Source organism: Acomys russatus, chromosome 32 (genome assembly GCF_903995435.1).
Source record: "Acomys russatus chromosome 32, mAcoRus1.1, whole genome shotgun sequence".
Taxonomy (NCBI): Eukaryota; Metazoa; Chordata; class Mammalia; order Rodentia; family Muridae; genus Acomys; species Acomys russatus.
Genome location: NC_067168.1, coordinates 37,229,235 through 37,249,367, shown reverse-complemented (window position 1 = coordinate 37,249,367; position 20,133 = coordinate 37,229,235). Strand labels below are relative to the sequence as shown.

Sequence of the window (20,133 nt, the reverse complement as noted above, 5' to 3'; positions counted from 1 at the left end):
ACCCAACCCCCCCCCCCCCCGCCCCGCACCTCCAGCAACACCCTTCCCTGCCTGGTCCTGGCCACAAAGAAAGTATAAATAACGAGAGAGAGACAAGTGGGCAGCCATGTTGCTTGGGCTTTGTAACAGATCAAATGGTTCAGAAAACAGGAAGTAATCAAGACACGTGCCTGGGAACATAAGACCCTGGGACTCTCAGTGAGTTCCCAGATTCCCTCCTTCTTATGTATGTGGTGACTGTCTTCCTTTCACAGTGTCAACATCTCTGTAAAATGCCCTCTTCAAGAGCAGGTAAACCCCTTCAGCTGTCTGTGCATAAAATGATCAAAATCGTCAGATGTCTAACTCATATAAAGCAATGCTCAGGGAAAAGCACAAAAGGGCTTCCATAGCCAATGCATGGCACATTTCTACCCATAAACTGAAACTTTCTGTTAAGTCAGATGCCAGGGCTCTGCAAGCCTGGAGCTGCAGGTGACCCCAAACCCCCAAATATAAAAGGAGTTGATGCCAGGACACTCAACTTCTTCTTGGTTCATTTTTAAAGTATAGCCTATCACTTTGGGTTTTTCAACATGTGCACAGGTTAAGATCATGACTCGCAACATGATATCCTTACACTCGCTTTTATGTTAACCAGTCTGGCCTGCCAGGCTCGTCTTTAGCATCAGTGAAGAGGCGGCTGGCTCTGGCATCATCTGCTGTTACCCAAGCTATGTTATTACTGGCAAGTGCCAACTGTCTGCAAGAAGCCTTTGATGTGGGGTCTACTGGAGTCTCCGACCAGACACAGACAGGTTTTATACATGGGAGAGATTATGTCTCAAAGAGAAAATGCACGCTGAATCCAGGTTTGTCTTCGCGGCACCCATAACTCTGTGCTTGGCTGTGAGAACAAGACCCTCTGATGTCCAGAGCCTCTGTGGTCGCCTTGCTCTCTCCCTCCACAAATTCACTTCAGTTCTAGAACATGCCTATTTATTTATTTATTCTGAGCTATCTGGAAAAGCATCTTGATCTCATTAAATCATTTTATGTGTTTTTTTTTTACTGCAAAATACAATTAAAAGGGGTCAGTTATAAGGTAAAAATAGTTAACATTTTTTATACATTAATTGTAATGTATTTTGAGAAGTTTATACACATACCAGATTTCCTGTGGAAACTTCAATATTCCAGAAAGTTCCTGGTAATAGCTTTAATCAAAAATTTATCTGATCAATGTAAGGAATAGTATAAAGCTGTGAGAAAAAGGCTAGGGGCTGGCTTGGTTGGCAAAGCGTTTTCTGCAGAAGATGGGGACCTGAGTGAGATTCCCAGCACCCATGTAAAAAGTAAAAAGCTGGGCACAGTGGCGCATACTTGTAACCCCAGCACTGGGGAGACAGACAAAGGCAGAACCTTTGGGCTCACTGACCAGCAGTCGAGCCTAACTGTTGCCTTCCAAACCAAGGACACTCAAGGTTGTCCTCTGGTATGAACTCAAGGACACACGAACACACACACACACACACACACACACACACACACATGAGAGAGAGACAAAATGAGAGGTATTGGAAAAGTCATGTGACCTGCCATCCACTTCAGACAGTAGTGCCATAAAAAGTCAAGCCTGCTCTAAACAGCTCCCAGCAATTCCCCAATGTAGTTGGTAGGTTCAAGGCTATTTAAGCACAGGTGTTAAGTTTCCAGGGAGAATAAGAGGGAGGTGAAGAGTGAGGCTAGTAAAACACAGTGGGGTTTCTTAGACTTTTTCCACTCTTCCTGTGGTCTCGCAGGAGCACATCCTGTGGGAACTGCTTCCTTGAAGATGTTCCACAAGCGAGGAACCTAGGCAAGGGACAAGGTGCCTGTCCTCAGGGAGAGTACAGTCTCTCGGGACTTAGGTGTGCACTTGATCCCAGAATTTGTGTGTATGTGCACGTGCACATGTTCATGTGGCGGGGAAGATCCCATGTTCGAGGCCAGCCTAGTCTACAAAGTGAGTCCAGGATAGCCAGGGCTACACAGAGAAACTCAGTCTCATAAACCCTCCCCCCAAAATTACTAATTTTACACTTTCACACTGAAAAAAATGACAACATGAAAAAAATTAAAGACCTTCAGTTTTTTGTCACTGAACCATGCACTTTTATAAGAACCTAAAACTTTTTATGTATAAAAAAAAAAAAACTACAATTCATAAAATACAATAGTCTTGAATCAGAGTCAAGAGGTTTGTCCTCGGGGTTCCTAGGGGTTAAAGGGCATGACAGCATGCAAAGGGCAAAGTGTACATGTTTTGTATGAAAAGCTAAAACTGCAGTGATGTCACCTAAGGTAACAGCCATGAGCACTGCCAGAAAAAGGTCCATTACCTTTCTGTTGCCAAGCGTCCCGTGACCCTCACGTCCCATTGCTCAAGCCTGCGTGGGTTGAAACCCACTGTTTAAGAATCTTGTAATGCACACCGCAGAGTTATAATCACAGCAGTTCTTTCTCGGAAACTAAAGGAAATAACAAAACTATAGCTTCCAAATGGCCTGCCACTTCACACTATAATTTAATACAGAATCAAAGATGATTGCAACCCAAGCGGGAAAGCTGGAATCATTTTTGTTCAATGTTGGGACAATGGGGTGACGATTTGGAAATAGAGTGAATTTGGATTTTCACTGTAAGAACAACACCGAAGTGTCTTCTGGAGGAATTAAAAGTGACACAGAAAATCATTCATCTTTACTTTAATATTAGGCCCCTCCGCCAAAAAAGAGCAGTTTAGAATAGAGGAATAGTCACGGATAGGGTGTAATTCAGTTGGTAAAGGTTTGCCTAGAGCATTCAAAGCACCGGCTGTGGTGGCACCCTCCTGTAACCCCAGCACTCAGGAGGTGGAGGCAGGAAGACCGGAAGTTCAGGAGGACCTGAAGTTCAGGAGGACAGGAAGTTCAAAGTCACTCTTGGTTTTATAGCTCATTGGAAGCCAGTCTGTGATACATGAGATCATGTCTCAGAAAAATAAATAAAATAAAATAAAATAAAAAAGTAAATGAATAGATAAAAAGTGAAAGAAAAAGAAAACAGTTTAAAAAGTGAAAGTGTGCTTCAAAGACCCCCAGAGTCCTCAGCAGAGGAGGAGGAGGTAGAAAGTGGATGGGTCCCTTAGAGAGCTGACCTGATGTTTGGCTCATTCCCGAGGACCCAAGGGGTCACCACAGTAGGTGCTGTAATGAATCCCAAGCTTCTTCCCCCATCAGCCGCTCCATCTGAGGGTCTCGGTCCCCAGGGTGGCCAGAGCAACAGAGCAGACTGGAGGCAGTGTCATGCATTTAGATGATGACACATAGTACTCTCACCCCATTACAGAAGCTGCTCAAACCAACCCATAGGAGGAACCCAAAGTGCTGGGCTCTCCCCAAAGCAGAAGCTGGGAAAGGATCTACATCGATTTGGCTTAGCAGAATGAGAATCTGGAAATTGCAGGCATGCTTCCTCGCTCATGGCTATCCTGCCCCGGGGGAGAACACTGACATCTGCCTGCATCCCTCTGGCAATTGAGACTGCTCCAATACTCAGAACTTGCCCAGCACTTCCAGCCTGCGCTTAAGAGGAACCAACCATGCCCCCCACCCCACCCCCACACCCCGCGACCAGAAAAGGTCCTCTAACAGGACCAAGGTGGCTTGCAAAGGACAGGAGAGATGGTGTGCTCAGGGACCATGGACGGGGCAAAGGCATCAGCTGAGAAGAGGACTGCATGAGTTTCTGGCAAGACCAATTGTGTCTGCCACACAGAAACTGAAGCTCCAGAGAGCTCTAACACCGGAAACCAAAACAACCCACAATAGCTCGACCAGCTTCACCTAAGCCACCCTACACAGCCATTCCTAACACCCCATCAACCCTGAGGCCCTAAGGCGCTTCCTGGAGAGCTCTGCAGGAGCAATGCCAGTGGGGTCTGCTCCCTTCAAGAGGTGCCATGGTGTGGGTGGGCGAGGTAAAGGGGCAAGGTGCCAGTACTCAAGGAGTGTGCGATCCCTGGGGGAGGCAGGTGTGCACTTGATCTCAGGACTTATCATGTGTGTGTGTGTGTGTGTGTGTGTGTGTGTGTGTGTGTGTGTGTCTGTCTGTCTGTCTATGCGCACATGTTCATATTGGGGGAGAGTCCATGAAAAAAGCCAAAGGTGAGTGCTGTGTTTCTATTCTTCTCCCCAGGGCAGTGAGCCTAAAAGTTCATCCCTGGTGAAAAGAAGAGAGAAAAAAGCCACATGGGGATGCTGACTCATGTGTCTTTCTTCAGTTGGTATATTAGGTTAATTACTATATAGAAAGAAAAACCCTGAATGACATTTCAAAATATTTTATCTTTTTACTTTTTAATTTATTATTCTTTCTCTCTGTCTCTCTCTCTCTTCCCCTCACCCCATGTATGCATGTATGCAACACATACCTAGCACATGCGTGGTGATCAGAGTTGGTTCTGTCCTCCCACCATGTAGGTGCCATTGACTGAGTCGAGTTCATAAGATTTGGTGGCATGTACATCAAAGGCGCCTCACCGGCCCTATGAATATTTCACACTGAGCACTTCAGTTAATGGAACACTTCACTCTAGAGGCCACTCAGGTTTTTATTCTATGACATTTTGTCTGAATGGTTCCTCTCCTTCCTCTTCCCTTCCTGGATGTGCTGACTTTCCATTTTCCTTGTCACATCATGGCTTGGAGATCATATACCGTCAACTGTGTCACTCCCCACAAGAATTTTAAATCTCTCTGCCTCAAAGGACTGAGTGGAAAGTTTACTGGGCTCTTAGAGTTGAGGCCAGATAATGAGCCTCACATCATTAGCCCAGCAGCTCCTATGTCAAAACCATCCACAATTTTCTCAACTGTTTTTTTTTTTTTTTTAAACTTTCCTTAAACTTGTAGGAGACAAAAAAGAAATGTAGTTCCAATTAGGCAAAATGTTTCAGACCCTACTCCAACAGGTCAGAAGCAGCAGACACAAAGAATGGGATAATTATGCTACCAGATTCATCCACAAAGGAAAGAACAGACACCACAAAGATGCAGAAGGATCTCAAAGATTGGTTCCAGAAAGTTCATATCAGCTAAAGAAGATGGATGGTAAATATTGCTGGGTACCTGTTGTCTTTATCCTCACCATGGATACCTGTGGTCCTCATCCTTACCTTGAGTCCTGTATCCTCACCATGAATACCTGTGGTCCTCATCCTTACCTTGAGTCCTATGTCCTCACCATGGATACCTGTGGTCCTCATCCTTACCTTGAGTCCTATGTCCTCACCATGGATACCTGTGGTCCTCATCCTTACCTTGAGTCCTGTATCCTCACCATGGATACTTGTGGTCCTCACCCTTACCTTGCGTCCTATGTCCCTCACCATGGATACCCGTGGTCCTCATCCTTACCTTGAGTCCTGTATCCTCACCATGGATCCCTGTGGTCCTTATCCTCATCTAGAGTCCTATGTTCCCACTGTGGCTACCTGTGGTCCTCATTCTAATCAGCAACACCATCAACCACCCCAACCTCATCCTTTCCATTATCTCCCACATGCAGTAAGTCTCCAAGTCCTATAGATGCAGCACCTGAAGGTCTCCTAAATTCAATGCCTCCCCATCCCTGTTCCCTTAACTACTGCCTCAGCACCCACTCATCACATCTGACCTCAGCACCCACCCTCACACTTCTGACCTCACCCTATTGCAGACACATGCCAGAATCTGTCTTCAATCTTACTTCCTGCTTCCACTAACCCTCCCATATGCCCTTGACAAAGTGATGTCCCTAAACCACAGAGTTGATTTCTCCATAGTTTAGAGTGTGCAATGCTCCCCCAAGAAAGCCTGAAAGACTCTAGAGGACCACAGGTTCTCAAAACATTACTCTTACTTTGTGCTTTTATTTTCATTATGTCCTTTAAAAATATTATGAATAATTTACATGGTTTGTTCTGATCAAGTTTCACCACATATATATTTCCCAGATGTATTCTTGAATTATCTTTGCATAAGTATATATTTAGGTGTACACACACACATATATATACATACATATATATAAATATAGAGAAGGGGAAGGAGGGAGGGAGAGAGAGAGAGAGAGAGAGAGAGAGAGAGAGAGAGAGAGAGAGAGAGAGAGAGAGAGAGGGGTGATATTGCTATGTAGTTCTGGTTTTCCTGGAACTCATTTTATATTGATGTGTGTGTGCTTGTTTGCACATGCATGTGGAAGTCAGGGGGTCAACACTAGGTGTCTTCCTCAGTCACTATCTCGCTGTGTCTAGAGCTTCCCCTCTAGGCCAGGCTGGCTGGCTGGCTGGCATATTCCAGGGAGTCTCCTGCCCCTGTCTCCCCAGCTCTGGGATCTCACGGCTGGGCACCATCTCTCCCACTTTTGTTTTTGTTTTATTAACATGAGTGCTGTTTGGCAAGAACTTGACCAACTGAGCCTTCTCACCAAAACTCACCAAGTATTATCTTACTTGTCTGGTAAGAAAAATCACAAATAAGAACTGTCATATGGAGAGACGGAATTGATGAGAGAATTGAAACATCGCACAGGCCGTGGGCAGGGCAGCACATCACACTTGTAAGATGCTGCAAGGAGTTTCCATAGACAAAGCCAGAAACTCTGTTTTAACAAATATAGTACCCCCCATCAGATTAAACACATTCAATTTACAGCTGTGATAGGGGTGTATTTAAATGTTTGTGTTGGGTTAGTGGCCACAGAAGAGCACTAGGTATCAAGGCTTGAGACCTACTGAGCGCCACCATGTGTGTGAGTTGCATCATAGTGATGACAACTTAAGCCAACACTGGAAAACTGCATCCTTCTTCTGTTTCTTCCTCTAAAGGAATCCCTGGGTTGCTCCCATGTGAGGCACTCTGGCCTTAGACAAATATGGAGGGAGCCAAACAGTTCATAAATAGGCCACTGGTTCGTTTAACTTCTGGCCAATAAGCTATGGACACAAACACAACACATCCATCACACTCTGTGCACCCTGGTGACTCCACGGCCACGTGTTCCTTCCAGGTGATGACACCCTAAGCTAGAGAAACCCTGCCCAGCTGGCATGTGAGAGGCACAGAGTCTGAGCCAGACATGCCTTTCTTGGGCTAGGCTTTTAAGATAATTAAGTGCTCTGTTACTCAGATCAAAACTCAAACCATCCTTACTGACACAGCTTCATGGGCAGAACTCTGCCCTACCAAGCCCTCCTCACCACACTCCATCTTCCAAGTGACTCTTAGCTCAATGGCAAGAGCACTCCACACCCTCTCATTACAATGTATAATGCCATCCTCCATACACTTTCCTCCTCCACCACCCCAGCCACCATAACTCACCTTCAAAAAGTCGGTTCAGATCCAATTGCACCAGGAAGTTTCCCTCTACTTCTTTACACTTTTTCTTTACAACTAGCACACACTAATTATACAGAGCAATAGGTTTCACTGTGATTTCTCGTGCGTGCACGTAATGTACTTTGATTATATTTATCCCCCTCCCCCGTGGCCATCGCTTGTCCCTCCCCTCCCTTGCTAGTCTACTTCCTCTTTCCAAATAGCTTTCCTTCTACCTTCTTGACTCTTTTAAAAAATATAGATTCCAGGGCCTGGAGAGATGGCTCAGTGGTTAAGGGCACTCATTGGCTGCTCTTGCAGAGGGACAAGGTTCAATTTTCAGAATCCGCATGCCAGCTCACAACCATCTGTAACTCCAGTTCCACAGGAGCTAATGTCCTCTTCTGACCTCCACTACATCAGATACATAGTACATAGACACAGACGCAAGGGGAAAAAACCCATACATAAGATAAAAATAATCATTTAATATAGAGAGAGGAAGCAATTCCATATATGAAATAAAACATGAATTATTTGTCTTTTTGAAAAAAAGTATTTCTCTGCTTATTTGTGTGTGTGTGTGTGTGTGTGTGTGTGTGTGTGTGTGTGTGTGTGCATGTTCACACACATGTGAGTGGGTCCTCTCCTTCAATTATGAGGGTCCTGGGATTTGGGCTCAAGTTATCAATCTTGGTGGTAAGTGCCTTTTACCACTGAGCCATCAGATCAGCCCAGTGTTCTTTTTTTTTTTTTTTTTTTTTTTAGTCTTATTTAGATTTATTTTGCTGAGTATGACAATGCCCAATTTAATCTGTTTTTATTTCATCTTCATGTTGAATTCATTGTATACATATCCTGTTTCCTTTATCTGTTCATGTGTTGGTTGACATACCAGTTCCATACCTGAATTACTATGATTAGTGTTATAATAAACACGGGCATCAAATTTTTCTAACTGTGTGCTGATTTTTGTTATTGACTTAGGGTATAGATGCAGGAGTGGGTCATGTAGCTCTTGTGTTTTCAGGGGTTTTTTTTTTTAAGACCTTCCATACTGATTTCCACAGTGCCTAGTTTATATTCCCACCTCCAATATATAAGTGTTCTCCCCCACCCCCGTGCTCACCAACATCTGTTATTTGTTTTCTTGAAGATGAACCTTCTGACTGGAGTGACCCAGAATCTCAGAGTATCTTCTCACTGCCCATCAGCTTTGTAAAATGATTTTGCCTCTATGTTATAATTATCCATGTCAATGTCAGATCATACCACACTGGGATAGGACCAATAACTTGTGTGTATCTGAATTCTCAGGGCCGGAATAAGAAAGATGCTGTGTTGGCTATTTAGTCAGGAGGAATTTTCTCAAGAGGGCCGATTCTAGGACATCTGAAGCAAGCTAGATTAGAACCAACGCTCACCAAGGACAACATCTTAATAACAGCATCCCTTAGCTGTCTTCATCCCTGATCCTAGCCAGACCTATCCCAGAGTCCTGAATCGGCCCACACATCTCTGCCCACACTGCTCAGCCCCCATGAGGGTTCAGACTTTTTCCCAGGAAGAAATGACTAAGGACCTTGTATTCAAAGTATGGTCCCCAAACAAGAAACGCCTACAAGAATTTTGGCACATGTGAGAAAAGCAGAATCTCAGGCCCCAAGACATTCTGAATCCAAGTCTCATTTTTTACCTGTATCTCCAGATAGCTCAAATGCCCAAAGCCATTTAAAGGTTTGGTACAGTCAAACAATCTCTTCTGCATAAACATGTCAGTAAACTCAATGGCTTTCCATTGTAGCATCTGGTAAGGGTTGTGCACCACCATCTCCTCGGCACATCTGGAGCATAGCCCCCTTAGCAATAAAGAAACAAGCTCAGAGTGGATGGGTCACAGGATCACAGGATCTTTGAAGTTTCAGAGTCAGGATTTTCAGGCAGGTCTGTAAGGCTCAAGAGCCCCTCACTCCATAGCCATGCAGTCTGACACCTGCCACTTGCAAACATCTGCTAATGCTTAGCTTTGGAAGGTAATTCATATATGTTAGAGACTTCTTGACCCTTCATGCCACCGCTGACCCAGAGTTTCCCTCTCTTCTCTCTTCCTGCCCACATGATGCTGCTGCCACACATGCCACTGGTCCCCAGGAGCCAGCCTCTTATCCCCAGGTAAGTACTTTATAAGCTTGCTCAATAACTGTTTGATGAGCTCATGAAAACATTTCTCCTTCCATCATCAAACAATACCGAGGTCAGTTGAATGGCTATCATTAAGGAAAGGAAGCAGAAGACGCTGGGACTCCCAGAGAAGTTCAAAGTCATGCCTTGGGTCTCTGGGAGGTCTCAGACCCCTGGGAATGGAACCCAGAGCCCCTCCCCAAGTCCCAGAACAGCTGTCTTCCTCTTCCTCCACCTTCCTGGATTTCCCACTTCTGACCTACACTACCAGGCAGTTCATGGAAATATCCTTTTCAAATTACTCCACGCACACAGACACAGACAGTTTTAAAAGAACCCTGCCACCAGATGGGACAAATGTAGATGTTAACAGGCAGCCATCTGGGAAAATGGGGAAACTCAGCATGCAGACAGATACAGTGAGCCCCTGTACTCCAAGAAAGAAACACTCAATCAATAGCCCTCTCTGTCACAGAGATCCACTGTGGGAAATGACCCAAAGGAGCCAGCTCCAACACCAGGCTGGAGGATACCAGCTCACTCACCCTGGCGAGACACCACTGCACCCTGTGAGTCGGAGGTTAACAGAGCTTTCTTCCCTCCCTTTGTTGCATTTAGAAAGAGGCTAAGGCCTTTTTTTCTCAGCTTGTCCAGACAAAAGCAAAATATTTGCCTGAAACATTAAGGGACATTTCTTTTCAACTGGGAAATGAGAAGACTACACACACACACACACACACACATACAACACAAACACACACGTGCACATAGATGCATATACACACATACAAACACACACATGAACACATACATACACACACATACACATAGAGAGAAAGGGAGGAGGAAGGGAGGGAGGGAGGGAGGATGGAGAGCTTGGGACAGCAGAACAACTCTCCACTTTGCTTTTGCTTCTCTGAACACCAAACCCAAGGGTTGTGTCACCTGGAACAGTGAGTGTTGTGTGTACTGCCAGTGGCACACTGATGAGGCCTATGGCACTGAGCCTTGTCAGTCCCAGGTCTGGGCACCAAGACCCATGTGCCTAGACAGGGCACCATAAATTCACCCAAAGGCACCCTCAAGGAAGCAGGCTGTCTACTGCTTCTGGTAAGGAACAGAAGGGGAAGGAAACACATTAAGACTGAGAAGGTTCTCAAACATGGAGGCACATACCCAAAAGATGGAGACAGAAGGATCACAAGTTCAGGATTAGCTACCAGTACATAGATAGTTCAAGACCAACCTGGTTTACATGAGATCCTGCTCCCAAAAGTGCACATAGGAAGAAAAGACAGGGAGAGGGAGGAGGGAAAAAAAGAGACCAGGAGGAAATGTGCGCTGGTTATGTTTTGTCAAGTTGAAACAAGCCAGGGTCATTTGGGAAGCGGGAACCTCAACTGAGAGATTGCTTCCATAAAACAGGCCTATAGATAAGTCTGTGGGCATATGGGAGGGCCCAGCTCAATGTGGGCAGTGCCACTTCTAGGCAAGTCAACCCAGGTTGTATAAAAACACAAGCTGACCAAGCCAGGGGAGCAAGCCACAAAGCATCATTCCTCCATGGCCTCTGATTCAGCTTCTTCCCATGGGTTCTTGCCCTGAGTTCTTGCCCTCATTTCCTTACATAGTAGACTGGAAGCTGAAATTGATTCTTTCCTTCCCTGTTTCTGGCCCATGGTGTTTATGACAGCAACGGAGAGCAAACTAGAACAAGAGGGAACTGGCGTTTGTTTTTCTGGTTGGTTGGTTGGTTGGTTGGTTGGTTGGTTGGTTGGTTGGCTAGCTGGTTGGTTGGTTGGTTGGTTGGTTGGTTGGTTGGTTGGTTGGTTGGTTGGTTGGTTGGTTGGTTGGTTGGTTGGTTGGTTGGTTGGTTCGTTGGTTGGTTGGTTGGTTGTTGTCTGGTTGTTTGTCTGGATGTTGGTTGATTGGTTGGTTGATTGGCTAGTTGGTTGGCTGATTGGTTGTTTGATTGGCTGGTTGGTTGGTTGGTAGGTTGGTAGGCTGACTGATTGCTTGGGTGAGTGGGTGGGTGGCTGGTTGGTTGGGTGGGTGGCTGGTTGATTGGGTGGGTGGGGGGGTCTGGTTGATTGTCTGGTTGGTTGGTTGGTTGGTTGATTTTGTTGTTGTTGTTCTTAGAATTAGATACTGAGGAGGAATCCCTCTGACAAGAAGCTAGTGTATTAGAAGTTGTTCACAGGAAAGAATGGTTGGGGAGTGAGGAAGCAAGCTAAGAAACAAAAGCAAGCCAAGAGAGGGAAGCAAGGCCAACAAAGATCCTTGGGGGTCAACCTGATTTAATGACACAGAAACTTTTGGTAAACAAAGGACACCATGCTTCACTCAGTGTCCTAATAAAGAGCCCATGTGAGAGCCTGCTAATGCTTTCCTGAAAACCCACCAGTTGCTTGTCAAGGGCCCCCAAAGAGATGTGCAATTGTAGCCAGTCCTTGCTCTGAGCTTGTACCAGAGCAAAGCAGTGCAAAGATCACCCTCCAACAAAGGCAGGGGGTGGTTTACAGCTGGTAGCAAAGGGTTCAGGGCACCAACATGAATAGCAGAACACACCATAAAAGGACAGTGCTCAAAACCCTTTAAGGCTAAATGAAAAGAGAGCTGAAGACTATAACTCAGAAATCACACCTGCCTCTAAATGCTCTTTCTCCAGTGGTGTCACCCTAACAATAATATTATATAGCAACATGCCTTTGTTGGAGTTGGGCTGTAGACAAACCAGCACTCCAGCCCTGATTTCTTCCCTGGGGTGGGGGGTGGGGGTCTGTTTTCCACTACCTGCCCCAGGAAAAATGTGTGTCTGCCTGTAGCTCTGGGTACCTCACTTCATTGTGGTCTTTAGCCCAACACTGGTCCAGCCCATCACCCCATAAGATGCAGCAGAGCCCAGCACACAGTCACAGTTCAGGTCTCCCTACTATCAGCATCTGCTATAAGAGCTGGTGTCAATGGGACCTAGCTTCCATTCGAAAACTATCGTCAAGTAGAGGAAAGAGAATGGTCTGGCCTCAGACGGAGTGAGGTGGAGAAATGACTCACTGTCAGGGGCGAATAGCAACCCAATTCCCTCCACAACTTCGCACCCCACTCCCCAGCAGGCAGATACTCTGGGAAGGTGTCCCCAGACGCCTCTGCCCAACCCATGCGCTGCCTTATTCTTTCTCCACTACACCTCGCCCCCAGAGCCAGACGTGAAAAGGAGTGAAAACGTGGGTCTATATTTGAAACGAATTGATGATTCCATTTCTCCCTCTCTGATTTATTCTGTTAATTCCCAAATGCTCTACCGATAGTGTTTGGTTTGTTTGTTTTGTCTTGTTTTGTTTGTTCTGTTTTCTCCCAAATTCCTTTTGTTCTACGGCTCTCTAGCTAGAGACAGCGCTCTGGAAAGCAGGGTTCAAGAACTTACTCCACCATCCTTGAGTGATCTTAGGCAAGGTTGCAGCTCTAGAGCTTTGAAACGGAGATTCTTTCAGGAAAGGATGGAATGAGGGAGGTCACTAGTGCCTGGCACACGAAGACAATTAATCAATTACAGCTCTCTCTGTGGAGCCTTCCTCCTGCAGTCCTGCTGCACCTGCCCAGTGTGTTTTTCCAGGAATGGCGCTCTGGCTGCCCTGAGAGGGGAGCAGCTCAAGCCGGCGTCACCCCCTAGCAAGCGAGTTTCTTTTGGTGTAAAGAGGTTGCACAAGTGCACACACGCACACAACACACTCACGCAGCGCACATATACACACAATACTCGCACTCGTGCACACATGCATGCACAGTGCATCCCCGTGGGGTCTGCCCCTGCTGCCTCATCGCTTCGGAGTGGGGTTCCTCCTACCTACAGTCAGTCACAGCGGACACTTACCCGGGATGGGAGGCGCAGGGCGGCTGGGTGCCGGCGGGGCGGGGGTCGAGGGTGGCGGCGGCGGGCGCAGGATGGGCGCGGCTGGCATGACTTGGCGGCCTGGCTGCAGGTGGCAGCTCCCGGACGTGGCCCGACGGCGGCCAAGAGTACGCGGGAAGGCTTGGGGACTACCCACTCAACCAAGCGGCTCAGGTCTCCTCTTCCCTTTGGATGGCGCAGGCAGCAGCCACAGCGCAGGAACAGTTTCCCTGGAGCGAGCTTGACAACCAAGCCACCGCCCTCCCGCCCCGCCCCGCCCCGCCCCACTCCACCTCGCCCTAGGCTGCCTGGGGGCGGTGCAGTTGGTAATGAACTGGAGCCAGTAAGACGTTCCTGGAGAACTAGCAGGACTGTCAGGAAACCCACGGGACTTTTCTCTCTCATCTTTCCTCCTCACTTCTCTCTCCTCCCTTCTCTTCCTCCTTCCCCCTTTCCCTCTGCAAGGCTGTTTCAGGCAAGGAACTTGGAGATTGTTTTTGACCTGTGTCTCCCTAGTGTCCTCAGTAGGTGATTTCCATGTCAAGGAGGCCTCGAACCTCAGCGACCCTGCAGTGAGAGGCCAGACTGTAGGTACTCCACCAAAGAGTCCTTTCTTGCACCCAGAGTCAAAGTTTGGACACAGTGGTCCAAACCCACAGGCTTAGAGACACATTGCAGAATGTCTTCCAGTCTGGGGGTTCCAGACACCACCAAAGGCCTTTCGTGAAATGGCGCATTCTCGGCACCACACACCTAAGCATCAGAGTCTCAGGCCTTTAACTGTCGCTCTTTCTAGTCCTGCCAGTTATATTGAGGGAGGGGGGAGGGGGAGAGGAGTCAGATAGACTGAGCTTTAGGGACTAGGTGATGTGTTTTCTGCCTTGCAAAGCAGCAGTCAAGCAACGGCAGGTTTGATGGCTAGCTGGAAAATCGTCGTTTACACGTGGCTTGGATGAATATATGCAAGAAAAGAAATGAAGCGCTCAGCCCAAGATGGCACACCACAGTGAAGCGCATTTATCCTATACATGTTGCGTGGTGTGGGGAAACCCACTGTTCACCTATTCACGGCCCTATTTCCCCCTCTGGCCTATTTAACAGAACCCCACTTTTTAGATGAACGCATTGTAACCTGTAATAAAAAAAACATTTCTTTTTTTTTTTTTCAGCCTGGGGCCAACATGACCATAAGAAAATGTTTAGGCCAGTGGCATATAACTGGGGAGCTTTGTGTAGAACTCTCAAACTGTTTCTGAGGCTAAGAGAAGCCTTCTAACCTCCCGCCTTGTCCTGCATTCAACAATGGTATTTATTGTGTGTTAGATGACTGGAGTAATTCTTAGTTCCATTATATATATATATATTTAGACAGTACACCAGCATTAGACAGTCTTCCATTGCTGAAACAAAACACTCAGGCTAACTAACAAGGAAATTTTTTAATTTTTTAAAGTTATTTTAAATTATGTGTACAAGTCTGTGTTGGGGTGTGTGTTCAGCAAAGGATGTCAAGTCCCCCTGGAACCCAAGTTATCAGCAGCTGCAATCTACCTCGTGGTGCTGGGAACCACATGTAGAGTTCAAGTCTCTATGAGAGAAGGGAGCACTCCTAACCCTGGAGCCATCTCTCTAGCTCCCTGTGTGGACCACTGAGAACGGAGGATATGTTTGGTTTGTCTCACTGTCTCAGAGGTCTCAGTTCGTGCTTGCTCTGCCCTGGTGGTGGCGCAGCATGTCCTGACGGGAACACAAGGAAGAAGAGACCTAGTCATATCATGACAGTCGGGAAACAAAGACAAGAAGGTGCTAGGGCCCCAGTATCCCTTCAAGGATGTGATGCCAATGACCTAACTTCCTCCCGCTAACTGCCACACCCAAATGGCCCTGTCACCTCCTAATAGCACCACAGGTGAGAAAGCACGCCTTCAACTCCTAGAATTCGAGGAAGATCCCAGATCTAAATCACAGCAACATTCTTTGTACCTTTAAACTTCATCATTACCCTGGGTCTTGTCTTTAACTGTGGCCATCTTACTTACATGACCAACTGGCTGTGACCCTTCCTGGATTACCTCCCCAGGACCTGCTCCTGTCAATAGCTGAGTAGCTACTGCTGAGGAGAAAGCAGAGAAACATGACTCAGGTGTCAGCATCAACCTGAAGCCAACACTTGACCTGCTATATGAAGATCCAGAAGTGGCACCGATAAATGTCCATAGTTACAAACAATTAAATTCTGAGCTACGTTGTCCCTCCAGACTATTACAGCACAAGCTAGCTAACATGGTGGCCAGTGATGGCTGGAACCCCAGAAGCCTTCTTAGATTATGTAGTTGCCTTAAGGTTTTAAGACAAGCTTCCCAAATTACAGAGCAATAAAATAGAGACCTGGGTTCCTTCAGACATCGCAATGCTATGTCAGCCTTAGGCTTCCCTTTAAGAGCGAACACGTCCTTGCATATTTAGGCCAGTATGGTCTTATTACCTGAGAGGGAAAATGATATTTTTGTCAATCCTTCAAAAAGAGAAGAAAATTTTCACACAAAAATAAACACTGAATACAGACACCAGCAGTCAGCTAAATGCAAAATAAAGGTCGAAGAATGAACACCATGCTCACAGTGAGCCACTGAGCTAGAAATCATTTGCCATAGCTCAGGGGAGCAGAACGGTAGCCATGGAGCCTGGCCAAGGCACTTTGGTCTCACGTGAGCAAAATTCCCTCACGGAGCTCAAGTTCCATGCAAGAGTCAAGGGCATTTGAGGACACCTAGGGAAATCTCTGACTCGGGAAGGGACCACTCAGTAGTTACAGCACCAGCCACACAGAGTTTGGATCTCCAGAACCTACCTAAGTGCCAGGCTAGAATAGCAGCTCACCTGTTGCACAGGCAGAGACAGGGACTCAGGGAAAGCTAGCTAACAAGACGGCCATATTGTCCAGCTAAGTTCTGGGTTCAAGGGACTCTGCCCCAATGAATAATATGAAAGAGTGTCCACAAATGATTCCCAAATCAACATCAGGTCTCTACATACATTCAGACCCCCCTACACACATACACACATATACACACACGCAGACTCCCCCTATACCCACACACACCATGCATGTGCTCACACACATGCACACACAGACATACACACACACTCACACATGCCTGTGCCCGTACACATGTACATCTTATACACAGAAAATACACATAAAAATGGAAAAAAAATTTAAATCTCTATGTTTCAAAAGCAGCAATATGACACTCCATGAAAAGAATACAATCTCCAAGAAAAGAATACAATCACCCAGTTTATTTATTCTAATTAGCCAGCTGCTGGTCTCCTCATTTGAAATAGATGCCCCTCTCTGTTCAAAACATCCACAGTACAGTGGGAAAGAAGAGAGGAATATAGGAGTGACCATCATACTGAAATGCATAGGGTACTTCAAGACCTGAGAGGAAGTGACATATGGTGAGAAAATTGGTGAACAGACCCACGACACCCAGTAGGCTTTGTGAGGAAGGACTTGGAAGCATTTCCAGGAAGGCTAGCCTGACTGTGATGCCACTGTGTGTTTAAGGGTGGCTTGGAAGAGAGATTTTGATGGAGACCTTGGAACTTCTGAAGGAAACCTCTCTATTCCCAAAATTACATGGGAGGCGGGGCTAGGCAGGGCAGGTAGGGGGGCTCCAGATGGAAGCTTTAAAGGGGGACATGGGGAATCTTCCATGGTAGAGTTCGCTAGTCTAATGAGCCTGCAGCATGCACCCACAGTCTTCTTAACAGATGACAGGACTTTTTTACCTGTCTTCCTCCCCACAACTACTACCTTCATCCTCTTCTCCCCAGGGAAATGAGCTCATGTGTGTGTGTGTGTGTGTGTGTGTGTGTGTGTGTGTGTGTGTGTGTGTGTGTGTTTGTGTGTGTGTGTGTGTGTGTGTGTGTCACTCTCTGTCTCTCTCTCTCTCTCTCTCTCTCTCTCTCTCTCTCTCTCTGTGTGTGTGTGTGTGTGTGTGTGTATCTCTCTGTCTGTCTCAGTCTCTCTGTCTCTCTGTCTGTCTCAGTCTCTCTGCCTCTCTGTCTCTCTGTCTCTCTGTATCTCTGTCTCTCTGTCTCTCTGTCTTGGTCTCGCTGTCTTTCTGTCTCTCTGTCTCTCTAACTCTGTCTCTCTCTGTCTCTGTCTGTCTGTCTGTCTCTCTCTCTCTCTCTCTCATTTCTATTTTTGAAACAAGATCGCATGTATTGCAGTCTGGCCTCAAACTCCCCATATAGGCAGGAATGGCTTTGAACCTCTGATCCTCCTGCCTCCACCTTCCAAGTGCTTGGAGTACAGGTATGTACTACATGGTACACACTCTCCTTGGACAATCTTGTCTAAGCCGTTGGTTTTTATTTTCAACTGCTCTTTCATCCCAGCGCCCCCCTCCCCGCTCCAAGTCCAGCACAGTTGCCTACAATCCCTGAGAGGCAAACACACAGGGACCTTCTATAGAGTATCCAGAAAGCTCTCTAGACCCACATCTATCTTTCCGGAAGGATCCTTGATCGTATCTAACTCGTCCAGGCCACAAACCTATGAATTAATGTCAAACCCAAGCCCATCACCAAGCGCTTTGCTATCCCTTCTACCCCACTTGCTGCACTGGCCTCGTTCAAGCTTCCCTGGTGTTCTCGGTCAGACTCTTGACATCCCTGTATCTCTCCCCTTCAGCCTTACTCCCAGATCATTTAGCAGAGCCAAGGAAATCTTTCTCCTTATTAACTGACACTATTGTACAATTTCCCACTTAAGAGCCAACTTGAAAAGTCTAAATTTAAACCCATTAGGATGGCCTTCAAGACTCTTCCACCTCTGGTCCTGTGTAGGATTCAACCTGCATCTCTGGCCCGTCGCTGTGTGTGGATACTCCCAGCTAGAACACATCCTTTGCTCTTCCTTGCCTTCCATGTCTTTCCCTACCCTGCCCGCCGGTCTCTGTCTCTGCCTGCCCAGCCTTTACTTAAGCGTCACCTCCTCTGGCGGGCCAGGGCTCAGCCTCATGCTGCTCACCAGGACTTGTTCTGCCCACATTGCCAATAGAAGGATGGGAAAGGAGAGAGGGAAATAGAATAACAGTATCAGGACCGATTGGATCTGTCCCTGGGATTGACAGCTGCCTGGGTCAGTGGTAAGCCAGACAGCATTGGTTCCTGCCTATCTTGAAGTCAGCAAGGTGGTCTATCTGGTTTGAAAACTCACCAAAATTGACCAAAGTCCACTCCACTGAGAGGTTTTCAAGGACAGAGAAGTCAACTGCTGCCTAAGAAAAAACATGGAATTTGAGTGAACATCTGTAATCTCTCTTCTTGATTGGTTGGTAAATCAGCTGCATGTAATAGGAATCAATAAACACATCTCAAATATGCTGCCACTTTTTCTGAATACAATTTATGCTTTCAAGTGGATCTGTTTGCATTCTTTTTTTTAAGTATAATATATTAATGTAAGTGTGTGCACCTGTGTGCAGTGTGCATGTATGTGCCTCTGTGTACCTGTTCAAGTGCATGTGAGTGCATGTGTATTCATGTATGTGGAGACTGGAGGTTAACCACTCTCCACTTGGATCACTGGGAGAGTCCACTTGACTCCCTGAGGCAGGTTCTCTCACTAAACCTATGGCTTGCCAATTTGGCTGGTCTAGCTAGCCAGCATGTCAAAACAATCTCCTGCCTCTATAACCTAAGCACTCAGATTATAGGGGAACACTGTTGGACGTTGGTCTGATGTATTTTGATGCTGATTACAGGCTCTTAAGGTCTGCTTGCTGCCTTGAACACATTTTTACATGCCCCAAATATTGTTTTGTAACCTTTCTTCCCTGTTTGACCAATAAAAAGATGGCACCTGGGCAGGCCCAGGAGAAGACAGGCGTAGCAAAGACTAGCCGGATTGGGGAGGGGGGGGGGAAGGATCTTGGGAAGGAAAGGGGTCCGGTACTAGAGGAGGAGAAGGAAGGAGGCCGCCATGGGTAGGTGGAGAAAGAAGCACATGGCTGGTGTGGATGGAGGATTTGGCCCAGATGAAGAACATTAGAAAGTATTTGGGATTATGGATGGGAGGTAGCTTGATAGAAATTATTAGAAGCAGATGGCATAGGATCAGAGCAGGAAGATTTGGGAGGTGGTTTAGGGGATTAATATCTGCCCTGCCCCAGGAGAAACAAGGCTATTTTAAAATATAACAGGTGTCTGTAGTTTTATTGATTGATAACAGGTTAGAAAATACCACCATAATAATTATAAGGCTAATAATAAACTTTATTAAACTATACCATTAAAAAACACCCCAACAGACCCACCACACCTACCAGTTCTGGAGACCTGAATTCCTGCCTTCACATCTGTATAGCAAACATTCAATCAACTGAGCCATCTTTCCAGGCCCTCAAACAGTTTTTTCCACTGTCTGGCAAAGTCAGTCTGCCTGCCTGCCTGCCTGCCTGCCTGCCTGCCTGTCTCTCTCTCTCTCTCTCTCTCTCTCTCTCTCTCTCTCTCTCTCTCTCTCTCTGTCCTCTCTGTCTCTCTCTCTGTCTCTGTCTCTCTCTCTCTCTCTCTCTCTCTCTCTCTCTCTCTCTCTCTCACACACACACACACACACACACAGAGGGGGGCTTGCTGTGGCCAATGTGCCTGCTCTTTTCACATCCTTTCTGGTTTCAAGTAAAGGTT

General features: G+C 46.6%; 1 protein-coding gene across 1 annotated transcript in view; it reads right to left on the bottom strand.

The window, feature by feature from the left end:
- The window catches only part of Dclk3 (doublecortin like kinase 3), a 49,676-nt gene extending 36,025 nt beyond the window's left edge, over nucleotides 1–13,651 (bottom strand). The window contains exon 1 of the mRNA XM_051140106.1: nucleotides 13,414–13,651. Coding sequence (XP_050996063.1) covers nucleotides 13,414–13,501 — 88 coding nt within the window. The 5' untranslated portion in view covers nucleotides 13,502–13,651. The remainder of the gene's footprint in view (nucleotides 1–13,413) is intronic.
- Between the last annotated feature and the right edge of the window lie 6,482 nt (nucleotides 13,652–20,133).